Source organism: Amblyraja radiata, chromosome 23, assembly GCF_010909765.2.
Source record: "Amblyraja radiata isolate CabotCenter1 chromosome 23, sAmbRad1.1.pri, whole genome shotgun sequence".
Classification (NCBI taxonomy): domain Eukaryota; kingdom Metazoa; phylum Chordata; class Chondrichthyes; order Rajiformes; family Rajidae; genus Amblyraja; species Amblyraja radiata.
Genome location: NC_045978.1, coordinates 21,651,879 through 21,666,189, shown reverse-complemented (window position 1 = coordinate 21,666,189; position 14,311 = coordinate 21,651,879). Strand labels below are relative to the sequence as shown.

The 14,311-nt window shown below is 45.7% G+C and overlaps 1 protein-coding gene across 2 annotated transcripts in view; it reads left to right on the top strand.

The window, feature by feature from the left end:
* The window catches only part of LOC116986323 (ubiquinol-cytochrome-c reductase complex assembly factor 1), an 88,436-nt gene that overhangs the window by 68,770 nt on the left and 5,355 nt on the right, over positions 1–14,311 (top strand). Inside the window, exons 7-9 of one of the 2 annotated variants that reach the window (XR_004415452.1) lie at positions 1,770–1,847; positions 5,067–5,180; positions 11,900–13,433. Coding sequence is in view for 1 of the 2 variants with exons in the window: in XM_033041744.1 (XP_032897635.1) it covers positions 1,770–1,847; positions 5,067–5,180; positions 11,900–12,034 (327 nt within the window). In the remaining variant the exon portion in view is untranslated. Of the gene's footprint in view, positions 1–1,769; positions 1,848–5,066; positions 5,181–11,899; positions 14,002–14,311 lie in introns of those variants that run through there. The other variant, XM_033041744.1, reaches the window with a different exon arrangement.

The following is a 14,311-nucleotide window of genomic DNA, read 5'->3' as shown; positions in this document are numbered from 1 at the left end:
CAGTCATGCAGGTATGTAGGTTAATTGGCTTCGGTAAAGATTGAAAATTGTCCCTCATGTGTGGGATTACTGGTTGGTGCAGACTCGGTGGGCTGAAGGGCCTGTTTCCGATTGTATGTTTAAAGTAAATTAAACTAAACCGGGGCGTTTTTTACCTCGAGAAAAATCGTTGGGCGAGAAGCTTAATATCCTGGAGAGAGGGAAAGTGTGAAGAATGAGGCAAAGGAAATCGATGGGAAAGGAAGGTCACATTACAGCAAGGAGCAGTCAGCATGCTAACCACCAACACCATCCAGCTCATCCCCAAGGACTGTCTCTCTAATTTACAATCCCTCACAAGCCTTGGGAGCAATGATGGAAGATCTGCAGCCGAACAAGGAGGTGCTGACATTGGTCCGATTTGAAATGGATCCAAGGATTAAGAGCACTGACATTTGTTTTTCCTCTAGCAAGGAAAAGACATTCCGTGAGGAACGTTATAACAATCCGTCCATGGTAAAAGCCTTTCATTCACTGCGTTTACGCTCAACTCTGAAAACCACCTTTCATCTGGCCATGTCTGAAATATATGCAAACTGGGTTGACTCAGATTTCTGAAGCATCTGTGACCTCTGTGTTGCCTCTCTAGTTCACCCAGTTAAGTACACAAGTGTGCCTTTGTTTTGCCTAATGGAAAAAGGGCCAAGGCAGGGTGTAGTGGTTGGGGGGGGGGGATGAAATAAGTGACTGAGAGCTGCAATAAAGAGAAAAATAACTATTATATGAAATATTAGTTGAAAAAGAGCCCCGACCCGAAACGTCACCTGTCCCTGTTGTCCAGAGATGCTGCCTGTCCCGCTGAGTTAGACTTTGGAGATACAGCGCAGCAACTGGTCCTTCGGCCCACCGAGGCTACGCCGACTGTACTAGGGTATCACACTGTACCCTAGTACTATACTACACACTAGGGACAATTTACAATGAACAAAAGCCAATTATCCTACAAATCTGCACGTCTTTGGAATGTGGCAGGAAACCGGAGCACCCAGAGGAAACCCACACAGTCACAGGGAGAACGTACAAACACCATACAGCAGCACCGCAACTCTACCGCTGCCCCACTTTGCTGTCCTGATGTTATTCCGGGATTTTGTGGGGTTTTTTGTTTTATCATACAAAATGTACAGATCAGAACCAGGTCATTTACCCAACTGGTCCAGGCTCAAGTTTGAGCAGTTTATAATACAAGCCAGTAACCCACAATTAAACGCCTCCACCCTTTTCCCCCTTCCCCTCTCTTCCCTGTGCCCCACCTGGGTGCGTAACCCATTTCTCCCACAATCCTATTCCTTTACCCCCATCCCCTTCCAACTATATTCCTTCTCCCAGCTTCATTGTATTCCTTACCTCACACCCTTTTGTCTTTTCATCTCTAGCTCATGTCCACCCATCTGCCACTCAGACCACTTCACCTGCATCCACCTATCACTTGTCTGACTTTGTCCTGCCCACACTTCCCTTCCAGATTCCACCTCCCCCCCACCCCACCCCCAGAATCAGTCCGAAGAAGGGTCCTGACCCGAAACATCGCCTATCCATGTTCTCCAAAGATGCTGCCTGACCCGCTGAGTAACTGCAGCACTTTGTGTCTTTCTTCATAATATATGTCACCAGGCAAATGGCGGTAACCTAACCACTTCAGGATGTCCTTGTAACTTGCTATGGCTCACATTTCTCAGTCTACTCCATTTTGCACAATGCTCATTCACGGTTCTGTTGGTGCTCCTCAGATTGAATCTGGAGTGTTGAAGGAACACATACGAATTATGACGCAAAACTTCTACGCGGCCATTTTCGGGTACGACGAGGTAAGTGTTTCTTATCTTTGAATTTCTGGACCTCTGACTACCTTTTGCAAAACGATATTTAAGACCAAATCATTAGTGTTTGGGACTGAGCACTGAGCCCAGTGATGTTCCACAACACACAGCTCTCCACTCACTAATCCTGTCCACTCTTGCCCTTTCTCTTCTCTCATTGAGATCCTTTTGGAATTCCCTTACTACCTTGGGTGCCCTGACTAGCTGCCATTAATTAATTGATTGAGTGGTTGAAAGACACAGATACAGCCCACCAAGTTCATGGCGACAATCGAACACTAGTTCTAAATTATCCCACTTTCCCATCATCTCCCTACAAACGAGGGGCAATTTTAGAGAGCCAATTAACCTACACACGCGCACGTCTTTGGAATGTGGGAGGAAACGGGAGCACCCGGAGAAAACCCAGGTGGCCACGGATAGAGCGTGCAAAGTCCACACAGACAGCTCCCGGGGTCAGGATTGAACTCGGGTTCCTGGCGCTGTGGGGCAGCAGCTTTACCAGCCGGGCCTCTTTGCCTTAATCAATCCCTGGGGAGCAAGTTCCACACCTTCACCACTCTCCGGGTAAAAATACATCCCAGCTCCCATTTGGGTTATTTAGTAAGTGCCCTATGTTGAAAAATAGCTTCTTCCCAACAACCATCTACACTACTCTTGAACACTACACAACACCTCCACCCTATTGAGGACATTGGGCTTTGTCTATGGAACAAAAGACATTGTGCTACTCTAAGAACTATATGCTGCATTCTGTATCCTCCCGTTGCTCAACCTATTGTACCTGAGTTTGGCTTGAATTATGTATAGTATTCCATCTGATTGGATACCACGCAAAACTCTAAAACTTCTATAGATTGGCTTGTTGCTCAAACGTATGATTTTGCACATATTGTAGTTATTATTTCATTGAATTTAAGTTTTGTTTATTATATATTATCTAAGTGCTTTATATTTACAATACAATATACAATACAATACAATACCGTTTATTTGTCATTTGAACCTCACATGAAGTTCAAACGAAATTTGGTTTCTGCAGTCATACAAGAAAAGAACCAAGACACACACAAACACCCATCACACGGTGAATCTCCTCCTCACTGTGATGGAAGGCAAAGTCTTGGCTCTCCCCTGCTCTCCATTCCTCTCCCGAAGTCATTATGAGGCTGTTATGCTGCAGCAAGTAAGAATTTCATTGTTCCTTTGTCGGTACCTATGACAATTAAACTCTTGACTGTTATCAAGCAAATGAACCGTCCTATCAAGAACCATTGTTCCTAATCTACCACTTACCTCATTGGAGACCCTCAGACTATCTCTAATTGGACTTTACTGGACTTTATCTTGCACTGAACATTATTTTCTTTATCAAGTTTCTGTACACTATGGATGGCTTGATTGTAATCATGTATAGTCTTTCCGCTGACTGGTTGGCATGCAACAAAAACGTTTAACTACCTTGGTACACATGACAATAAATTAAACTAAACTCTCTCAAGAAGGGTCCTGACCTAAAATGTCACCTATCTATATTCTCCATAAGTCTATTCCACCATTCAATCGTGGCTTATCTATCTTTCCCTCTAAACCCCATTCTCCTTTCTTCCCAATAACCCATAGAAACATAGAAACATAGAAAATAGGTGCAGGAGTAGGCCATTCGGCCCTTCGAGCCTGCACCGCCATTCAATATGATCATGGCTGATCATCCAACAGTACCTTTCTAGCTTAAGTCCTCCCTCCACCACCTCCAGTTTAAATTCCATTTGGAATATTTTGGAGGACCAAGAAACCAAGAGCCAAGAACCTGCCTTCACCCCATAACCCCTGACACCCTTATTAATAATTTTCCAGAGATGCTGCCTGACCCACTGAGTTACTCCAGCATTTTGTGTGTTTTTTTTTATAAACAAGCGTCTGCAGTTCCTTGTGTCCACATTCCCTCTCCCTCTCTCTTGATGGCCCCCTGGTTTAGGATGTTCACTCCTGATCTGACCTTTCCAGCAGCCAAAACTCTTTTATATATGCTTTATCCACAAGGTATTAAAATAATACTGCTTCCATCAAAAGAACAAGCCTACACTGTGCTTTTAAACCAAAATCATTTGGCATTGATTTGCTTTATTTTGTTTGGAATTAATCTCTGTGAAATGCCATTAGGCACTTGTACATTTCCGTACTTACTTTCTACCTGAATCCTGCCTCAATAAACGGAGTTGTGCAGAGGCAAAATGAGTGTCCACTTTCCCTGTTACCTCTGAATGGATTTGAGGACAGTGTGTGGAATGGCTTTGTGATCCAATTGAGAAGCAATTTGGGTCTTTGCCATGAGTCGGTGGCAGAACAGTGGATGGTATAAGAGGTGATTTATACTAGCCCGATTTACTCAGTCCGCCTAGTTCTACTGGATCTCCCAGTTGCCAAGCATTTCGACTCCCCTTCCCATTCCCACACTGGCCTTTCTGTCCTGGGCCTCCTCCATTGCCAGAGTGAGACCACACGCAAATTGGAGGAACAGCACCTCGTATTTACAACCCAGCGATACGAACATTGAATAATTTTGAGTAACTTCATCTCATACTCCCCTCCCCTTCGCTTCACGCCCCCTTATCCCACCCTAGTTGTTTTATTAATTCCACAGTTCTCCACATTGTTTCTCTTAAGATCATACCTTCCCCAGCCAACAATTGACCCACCGGGCATCTGAGGACATTTGTGGCCGGTCCTGATTGTTCCTGGTCTTTTCTTGCCTCCAGCTCCTCAGGCAGGAGAATAGGGTTAGGAGGGAGAGATAGGTCAGGCATGATTGAATGGTGGAGTAGACTTTATGGGCCGAATGGACTAATTCTACTCCTATTCCTTATGACCTTATGATCTGCTGGACATTGAGTGCTTTATTCATTCTGACGCTGAATGGATTTTTCAATTCACAATTGCTCCTTAGCTTAACTAGCCTTGTCTTCCATTTCAAGTGAGAGCACAGTGAGAGCTCGTACCTTTGAGGTTCAAAGACTGCAAATTGATGGTTCTCAGACAAAGTACTGCAAGTTTAGTTTAGTATAAACTAAATTAAGTTAAACTCTTGGATACCTTATGTATCGTGTTCAGGTTTAAGTCAAGAAGTAGTGTTTATTGTCATAGGCACAGGTGCAGGACGGGTACAATGGTGTGATAATGTCTTCTTGGTTTTGTTCCTTCGATCAGGGGATTTTATCGGATGACCATGTGTTAGCTGCGTCCCTGTGGCGACACTTCTTCAGTAAACAGTGTGAGGACCCAAGACAGTTGGAGCTGATGGTTGAATATGTCCGCAAACAGGTACAGAACATTGTCACTAAATTGCATTGACGAACTCCAATCTCCTACAGAGCCACAACTTTACACTAATACAAGCAGCACTTCACCGGGGCAGCACACTGGTTCAGCCGCTGCCTACATCGAGTTTGTACGGCCTCCATGTGCTCCGGGTGCTCCGGTTTCCTCCCACACTCCAAAGACATGTGGGTTTGTAGGTTAATTAGCTTCAGTAAGTTGTAAAATTGTCCCTAGTGTGTAGGAGTGTTAGTGTATGATCACTGGTCGGCGTGGACTCTGGGCTGAAGGGCCTGTTTCCACGCTGCCTCTGTAAAGTCTGAAGTCTAAAGGTTGTAAGTTGGTGTGATTCTGACTGACTGGTAGTTGAGGCTAACAATAGTTGAAAGAGCTGTCTCTCTTCTTCACACTCTCTTTCTCTCTCTCTCTCTCTCTCTCTCTCTCTCTCTCTCTCTTCTCTCCTCTCTCTAATCTCCTCTCTCTCTCATCTGCTTCCTCTCTCTTTCTCGCTCTCTCTTTTCACTCGCTCTCTACTCCTGTTGCATCTCTCTCACTATCATCTGCTCTCATATTCATCTGTATCTCTATCGATGACTCTTATCTTCTCTCTCTCTCTCTCTCTCTCTCTCTCTCTCTCTCTCTCTCTCTCTATCTCTCTCACTCTCCCTCTCTTTCTCTCTCTCTCTCTCTCTCTCTCTCTCTCTCTCTCTCTCTCTCTCTCAGATTTAGAACTACCACTTGGCAGAGACTGGGATACTGAGTAAGAAAAGTTTCTATTCAGTACAAGCCACAAGAGGCCCCTGCAGTTTCCAGTGGTAGGATGTTGCTACCAGTACAGAGTGCTCCCAGTAATTTCAGGGGCACTCCCTATTTATAGATGTATAATACACCCTCTCTTAACAACCGCAGAGTTAGTCTGCCCTCCAAGAACCAGCTAGAACAGTTCTAGGAATAGTGTCAGATAGCCAAACTCTGGCTCAGCTAGGAACTAATCCTATTTGGCAACCCCCCAGCTTCCAAGCTCAATAGCAAGCTCGGCCCATGGAGCAAACCAACAGCAAAAGGAACTTTTAGTTTAGTTTAGAGATACAGTGTAGAAACAGGCCTTTCGGCCCACCGAGTCCGCGCCCAACAGTGGTCACCCGTACGCTAGGTCTATCCCACACTAGGGACAATTTACAGAAGTCAATTAACCTGTAAAACTGCACTTCCTTGGAGTGTGGGAGGAAACCGAAGCACCCGGAGAAAACCCACGCGGTCACAAGGACAATGCGGTCACAGGGACCACGCGGGTTTTCTTTGGGCGCTCCAGTTTCCTCCCACACTCCAAAGACATGCAGGTTTGTGGGTAATTGGGTCTTTAAGTCGTAAATATTGTAAATTGTCCCTAGCGTGCAGGATAATGCTAGTGTAAGGGGTGATCGTTGGTCAGCGTGGACTCGGTGGGCCAAAGGGCCTGTTTCCGCAATGTAAAGTCTAAACCAGGAGTGGGATTGGCAAATGCTGGAGGTGTTCGGGTGCCTGGGGGATTCTGGAGAGAGGGGGTATGAAACAAGCGGCAAGGATTGTGGCACTCTTACCTCTTGATCAGCCAGCTGTAGGTGTGAGGTCCACACTGGAGAATGGAGCGTGAAATTCTAGGCGAGTGGCTAGTCCAGTGTGAGGGAGCCCTGCACCAGTGCAGATGCAGTTTCATTATCAGGCATTATACAAGGATAGACACTAAAACCAAGTAGGCCTCAGCACTAGGTCACACTGTACCTCTACTGCACTGTATCTGTGCCTATAACAATAAACACGACTTCTTGATTTAAACCTGAGCAGGAAACATAAGGTATCTTCATTTGGCCAACGAACAGTTGGCAACTGTGAGCCAATATTGTCGTAGACATGCTTTAGTTTTAAGGAGCTCCATTAAAACTCCTGCAGGGTTCTCTTTTAAAGAGAGAGAGAGAAACAGTAAGTTTAGCCAAACTCAAAAGGTATTGTATAGCATTGAAGTAACCCTTACTTCCACTCTCTCCGCTCTCCCCCACCCTAGTCATCGTACCAGTTTCACTGTTGTCCTGTTGAGTTTCGCTGTTCGTATAATTTGTTATCACCTTTTCCACAGCCAACAATGGACCATTGTGGGCTCCACCTTTCCTTGATCATTGCTGTGGGCTTTGATTTGTCCTTTTGCACACCTTTCATCCATTTGTTCTAGGTTCCTTTTCATATCTCTTGTTTCCCTCTCTCCTGACTCTCAGTCTGAAGAAGGGTCTCGACTCAGAACGTCACTTATTCCGTTTCTCCAGAGATGCTGCCTGAACCCGCTGAGTTACTCCAGCGTTTTATTTTTATCTTGGGTATTGTTTCACAGCTTTAATATTGGCCGTTAGTTCTAATCAAAGTTCATTGCAAGTTTAACATCACCTCACTGCCTTCAAAATTCCATCTCTCTAAAAATAAAGCTTTTATTTGGCAGCATGCAATGCTGCTTTTTCTGATTTATCGGTATCCCCTGATCGTTGTTCCTGCACTCTATTTAGATTCTAATTTTCGAAATGCTTTGAAACCCGTGTTTTTGTTTCCAAGATTTGATTCATCACATATTCATCTCAAAATGAACTTGTCAATTCAATACCAGTTGTGTTGATCAAAAGTACAAGGTGCTTGAGGAACTGAGGAACAGAGGCCCAGGTAGCTACTGTGGAGGCAAATGACAGACGTTTCTTTGGGCTGGAACCCTTCTTCAGATGGATCAGTCTGATCTAACTGAAAATCTGAGATGAATGGGATATGTTTAGTGGGATATGGACCAAATGCAGAGCTACGGGATACAGAGCAGACATGTGTGAGGGCCTCATTTATGCTAGAGGGGGGGGGGGACACATTAGTGTTGTGTTGTGTTCAAGAGCCTGATGGTTATTGGGCAGAAGTTAATCTTGAACCCGATGAGCAATATTTTCAGGCTTTATAGCTTCTTGCCGACATGAGTGAAGTGAGCGCGTAGCCAGGGTGGTGCGGGTCTCTGATGATGCCGGCTGCCTTTTTCAGGCAGCGACTCTTACACATCCCATCAATGGTGGGGTGGACAGACTGTATGTGATGGGGCATCTTGGTCAGCATGGACCATGGATGGGCTGAAGGGCCTGTTTTCATGCTGTATCACTCTATGTCTTCTGCCCATTCCCTCCACAGATGCAGCCTGGCCCGCTGAGTTACTCCAGCACTTTGTGTCCCTATCAGATCAAACACAAGTACAATAAGTAGAGCGAAGGAAAAGATACAGAGTGCAGAATATGATTCTCAGCATTGTAGCGCAGAGACAGAGTCTAATGTCCGCAATGGGGTAGAGGTGTATCTGACAGTTCCCAAGCTTATGGAAGAACCATTCAGAAGCCTGATTATTATCAGAAGCCTGAGGGGAGGAAGCTGTCCCTTAAAAATGGTAAAAGCAAAAAAATGTTGTGAGAATCCACCGACAGCCCCGGAGATGGGAAGCGGGAATGGGAATGTGTGCACATTCCCAACTAAAATCCTCCTGGCTCCCCTCCCCTCCCCTCCGCGCTCCACCCCTTCCTCAAAGAAACCTCTGCGCTGAGGGAGGGCTCTGGATGCAAAACACGAACGTGTGCTGTGACTTCCTCCTCCAGGTTAGCCGCAATCCCGACAGGAAAGATCTTTTTTTTTATTTCTGGAAGTAGCGGGGATTTAGCCGCATTGAGAGGTGTCACTGAACAGACGGTGACTTGTACTCGCCACCACAGGGGAATGAGAGAGCTGTGACCAGTGCGGTCAGGTCATCCGAGAAATTTCCTTTCTATAACATAAACCTTGGGCGCTGGGATGTGTTGGGGCTGGGAATCGCACAATCAGAGCGCATTCAAACAGGAGGCAGTGAACTAAGTGTTTTAAGAAGGAACTGCAGATGCTGGAAAATCGAAGGTACACAAAAATGCTGGAGAAACTCAGCGGGTGCAGCAGCATCTATGGAGCGAAGGAAATAGGCAACGTTTCGGGACAAAACGTTGCCTATTTCCTTCGCTCCATAGATGCTGCTGCACCCGCTGAGTTTCTCCAGCATTTTTGCGTGCCTAGGAGGAAGTGAACGATTACCTGAGCTTCCATTCTCAGCCGGTTTGACAGGGGGAGAAGGGTTTTGTGAAGTCAGGTAAAGTTAGCCAGCAGAGCCGGGCAGGGGCACGTTGCTTTGCCCAGTACCGGGCAGTGACCGGCATTCACCTCTCTTCACTGCCAGGTTTCTTTTCCCCTTGGAGTCAATCAAAAACTGAAGCCAACCCTTCACTGCATTAACCCCTTACACCCACAGCTTAATGGGCAGTAATCTAGCACAGGCATTTCTACAGCTGTTTAAGGGTCGAGAATGCTTAATGGTCATATGTACCGACAACGGAACAACTACATGCTCACTTACAGCAGCTTAACAGGCTTGTAAACACAATCCGCACAGATAAAATATAATAAAGATTACAGGAAGGACGTGGGGGCTTTGGAGAGGGTGCAGAGGAGGTTTACTAGAATGTTAAAAGAAGACACAAACTACGTGGGTAACAGCGGGTCTCGCAGCATCTCTGGGGAACATGGACAGGTGACCTTTCAGGTCGGGACCTTTCTTCAGTTTTACGTGAATGATGCCGTGAGATAGGGGCTATTTACTACAAGGAGAGGTGGGATAGACTTGGACCTTTTCCCCTCGAATGCCAGAGGTCGAGGGCAGAGCTGATAGAAGTATATAAAATGATGAGAGGCATAAATAAGGGAGATAACCAGAATCTTTCTCGGGATGGAAATATTAAATATGAGAGGGCATAGTTTTAATGTGATGGGGACAAAGTTTAAACAAAGTTTAAACGAGATGTGTGAGACAGGTTTTTTTCACAGGTGGGTGCCTGGAGCGTGCTGTCGGGGGCGGTGGTAGAGGCAGATACGATAGTGGGGTTTTAGAGACTTTTGGATAGGGACATGGATATCCAGGGAAAGGAGGGATATGGATCATGTGCAAGTAGATAAGAGTTGGTCTTGGAGTCATGTTCGGTATAGACATTGTGGACCGAAGGGCCTGTTCCTGTTCTATGTTCTAAAAATGCAATAAACTATAAGAACTCAAAGTCCTTAGTACAACCAAAGACACTCCCCAGTTCATAGTTGAGGTTAGTGTGGTGTTGAGAAGAAGTTAATCTTGAACCTGGAGCTCACGGTTTTCAGACTCCTATAGCTTCTTCCCGATGGTAGGAGTGAAATGAGCACGTGGCCAGGGTGGTGTGGGTCTTTGATGATGCGAGCTGCATTTTTGAGACAGCAACTCCTATAGATCCCTTCAATGGTGGGGTTGACAGGCCGTATGTGCTTTAACCTGTTGTTCCTTGCTGAATTTTGTGTTTGAGATGTGGAACTGATGTAACCCCATTCCTGGCATACCAGCCCAAAGAAGGAATTTACAACAGACCCTAACCACAACCCTAATTCAGCACCGACCCAAACGTCACCTATTCCTTTTCTCCAGAGATGCTGCCTGACCCGATGAGTTACTCCAACGTTTTGTGTCTATCTACTAGTTAGTTTAATTTATTATCACATGTACTGAGGTACAATGAAAAGCTCTTTGTTGCTTGCTAACCAGTCAGTGGAAAGACTATACATGATTACAATCAAGCCGTTCACAGTGTACAGATACAGGATAAAGGGGATAACGTTTAGTGCAAGATAATGTTTAGTAAAGTCCAATGAAAGATAGTCAGAGAATCTTCAATGTGGTCGATAGTAGCTCAGGACCGCTCTCTACTTGTTGATTGGGTGGTTCAGTTGCCTGATAACAGTTAGGAAGAAACTGTCCCTGAATCAGGAGCTGTACATTTTCACACTTCTGTACCTCTTGCCTAATAGAAGAGGGAGTGACCAGAGTGAAACTGGTCTTTGATTATGCTGGTGGCCTTGCCGAGGCAGCGTGAAGTCAATGGATTCAATGAAAGGGAGGTTGGTTTGCGTGATGGTCTGGGCTGTGTCCACAACTCTCTGCACTTTCTTGCAGTCTTGGATGGAGCTGTACATCTTTCCTGGTGGGGGAGGGGAGAAGAGGGAGTGAGCGGGGTGAGAATATGGCCTTTCTCCAAGGTTGCACTTCATCCTTTGGCTTGAATTGTCATAGTCTGGATTACCTTGTGTAACCGAAAATGTGTGTTGTGTATTTAATTTTTGCAACGTTGCATTTAATGTGCTTTTAAAGCGGCAGCAAGTAAAAAATTAATTGTTCTGGGCCCAGTGGGTGTGACAATTAACGGGCAATGACACTCTTGAATTAAGGTTTGACTTCCGATCATTCGTGTCTTTCCGCAGTGTTTCAGGGTAGAGGCACAGTTCTGGGGCAGGGCCTAAAGCGTGGCATTGTCATGTTCAATGGTTCCTTTATTAAGATACAGTGACATTCCTTCTTTACATATAAATCAGTAAGATTATTGCCGTATACAAGTACAATCCCCGATTAAGTACATAATACACAGAAACAGTCCACTGAGTCCAGATACAAGATCGCCAGGTTTTGGTGACATTTTCACAGTTCCAGCTGCAGCTGGCCCTAAAGGCCCATTGTGGCCGTCACCTCCATCCAGATCGTCCATTTTATACATGTTTACAATCAAGCCGTCCACCTGTACAGGTGCAGGATAAAGGGAATCATGTTTCCGAGCTGTGTGGCTCTCTGACGCGTTCTCTTCCCTCTGCAGATGCAGTACCTGGACTCGATGAATGGGCTGGACCTGCTGCTTACAGGAGAGATCAAGTGGCGACCTCTACTGGAGGACAACCCCCAGAGCGTGCTGAAGCCTGAGTCTCCAGCCTACAATGACGAGGGGCTCTGACCAGAGGGTACCGTCTAACCGAGGGGCCCAAACACTTCCCTCGCTCGGTTGCAGAAGCGTTAGCGACAATCATCGCCGTGGCTAGGATAACCCGAAACCTTCCTCCAACTTGAAATAGCATAGTATTTATCCTTGGGTTTCTCTCTCTTGCCCTCTGCCCAATCCACCTGTTAGGAGTGTCATGTTTTGCCTGTCAGCCGGTCCCGCTCCCTAGACCCCAGGGAGGTGAGATAAGATATCCTCCCTACCTTCTGGTGCGGGGTGGGCAAGGTGGATGGCATTTTCACCTGATGTTAATGCCTGGTTAACTGAAGAGGCCTTCAGTAGAGGCCTTCCGCAAGATCTGCAGTATTATAAACTCCAAGCTAAACAACTGGACAACAAGGCAACACAGTTTGAAAGGGTAAGACGCGCCTCATGTTTCTGGTAGCCATGAGAAGTCATTGAGCTGAAACCTCGTGATTAATCTTACCTGTCGGCAATCTAACCATGTGGCTTCTGTGTTGATGTTAAACTAATGGGGCCTAAAGATCAAACACACCGTAGAAATGTGTGCACAAGGAACTGCAGATGCTGGTTTACACACAAAAAAGAATCAAAGGTGCTGGTGTAACTCAGCAGGTCAGGCAACTTCCTGGGTGAGCGTAGATTGACGATGTTTTGGGTTGGGACCCTTCATCAGACTGATTGTTGTAGGGGTGAGGAAGCTGGAAAAGAGGCCTCTGTAATTTACCCGAGTGTCTAGGCAGGGAATGGATGAGAAAATGGGATAACAAAACCTGGTAAATCTTCCGACTGGAGAAGGGTCCCACCTATCCATGTTCTTAGGCAACACCCTAGCAAAACTGTAGAAGTGTCCCGACCCAAAACGTCGCCGATCCCTGTCCTCCAGAAATGCAGCCTGACCCGCTGAGTTACTCCAGCACTCTGTGCTTTTTATAGACAGGTGCAATGGGAGGGTGGAATGAGACGGGCGTCAGAAGAACAAAGCTCACACACTGTCCTGTCGCTTTTTTTTAAACTGCAAACCCTCACTGAAATCTTAAATCGTAGGAACATACTCAAAAGCGGGCCGTTAAGTGTGGGATATACACCGTGATTCAATAAGGAAGTGATGTTTCATCGGCACAAGGAGAAACCGATTACGTCAATACTAGTTCATCGGCTTTGCAGAGGAAGCAAGATTGTTGGAAAAGAAGGGAGTTAAAGGCCGACAAGTGCCCCCTCCCCCCTGACATCCTTCTGACAAGAGTCCATGTATACTTCTCAAGTGGGATATGGGATGGGTTTGATTCCAAGTGTTGTGAGCCTCAGCTTGATCTCCCTGGAACCTAATCACAGCCTCACCTCCATTCCTGCTCCATTTTTCTTGCCATTTAAATTCTAGGGGCAGAATTAGGTTAGTCGGCCTATCAATTCAACTCCACCATTCAATCATGACTGATCTGTCAACCCCATTCTCCTGCCTTCTCCCCATAATCCCTGACACCCACACTAATCAAACATCCGTCAATCTTTGCCTTCAAAATATCCACTGACGTGGTCTCCACAGCCGTCTGGAAATGAATTCCACAGATTCACCACCCTCAGATGAAAGAAATTCCTCCTCATCTCCTTTCAAATGGTACATCGTTTTATTCTGAGGCTATGGCCTCTCTTCCTAGACTCCTCCACTAGTGGAAGCATCCAGTCCATGTCCACTCTATCCAGGCCTTTCACTATCCGTGGAGTTGGTGGGCTGAAGATCGTGGGATTTGGTGAAGAAAAGTTGAGGCTGCATGAACTACTGGTACAGGAGACGGCCCAGAAACAAAGTCAACATATAGAAAAATATATATTTTGGCTTTTGTGAAGTTCTTTCGGTTTGTATTAAAACACTTCTCAGCAATGGGGATTTCACTATTGTATTGTATCTGATAATTTATCGGTATTAAAGTATAAATATTCACTTCACATGATTCAAAACTGTACTGTGTCCTGTGGTCAGTAACGTTAAATTGCCTGAGAACACCACAGTCCATAACCTGGGTCCTTCTTGGCATAGAAGGTGGACACAAAATGCTGGATTAATTCATCGGGACCGGCAGCATCTCTGGAGAGAAGGAATGGGTGACATTTTGGGTCGAGACCCTTCTTCAGACTGATTTGTTTATATTTAGAGATACAGCATGGAAACAGACCCATGAAACGCCACGTCGGCCATCGATCACCCAATCTCACTAGTTTTATGTTATCCCATTTTCTCATCCATTCCCTACACATTTGGGACAAATTACA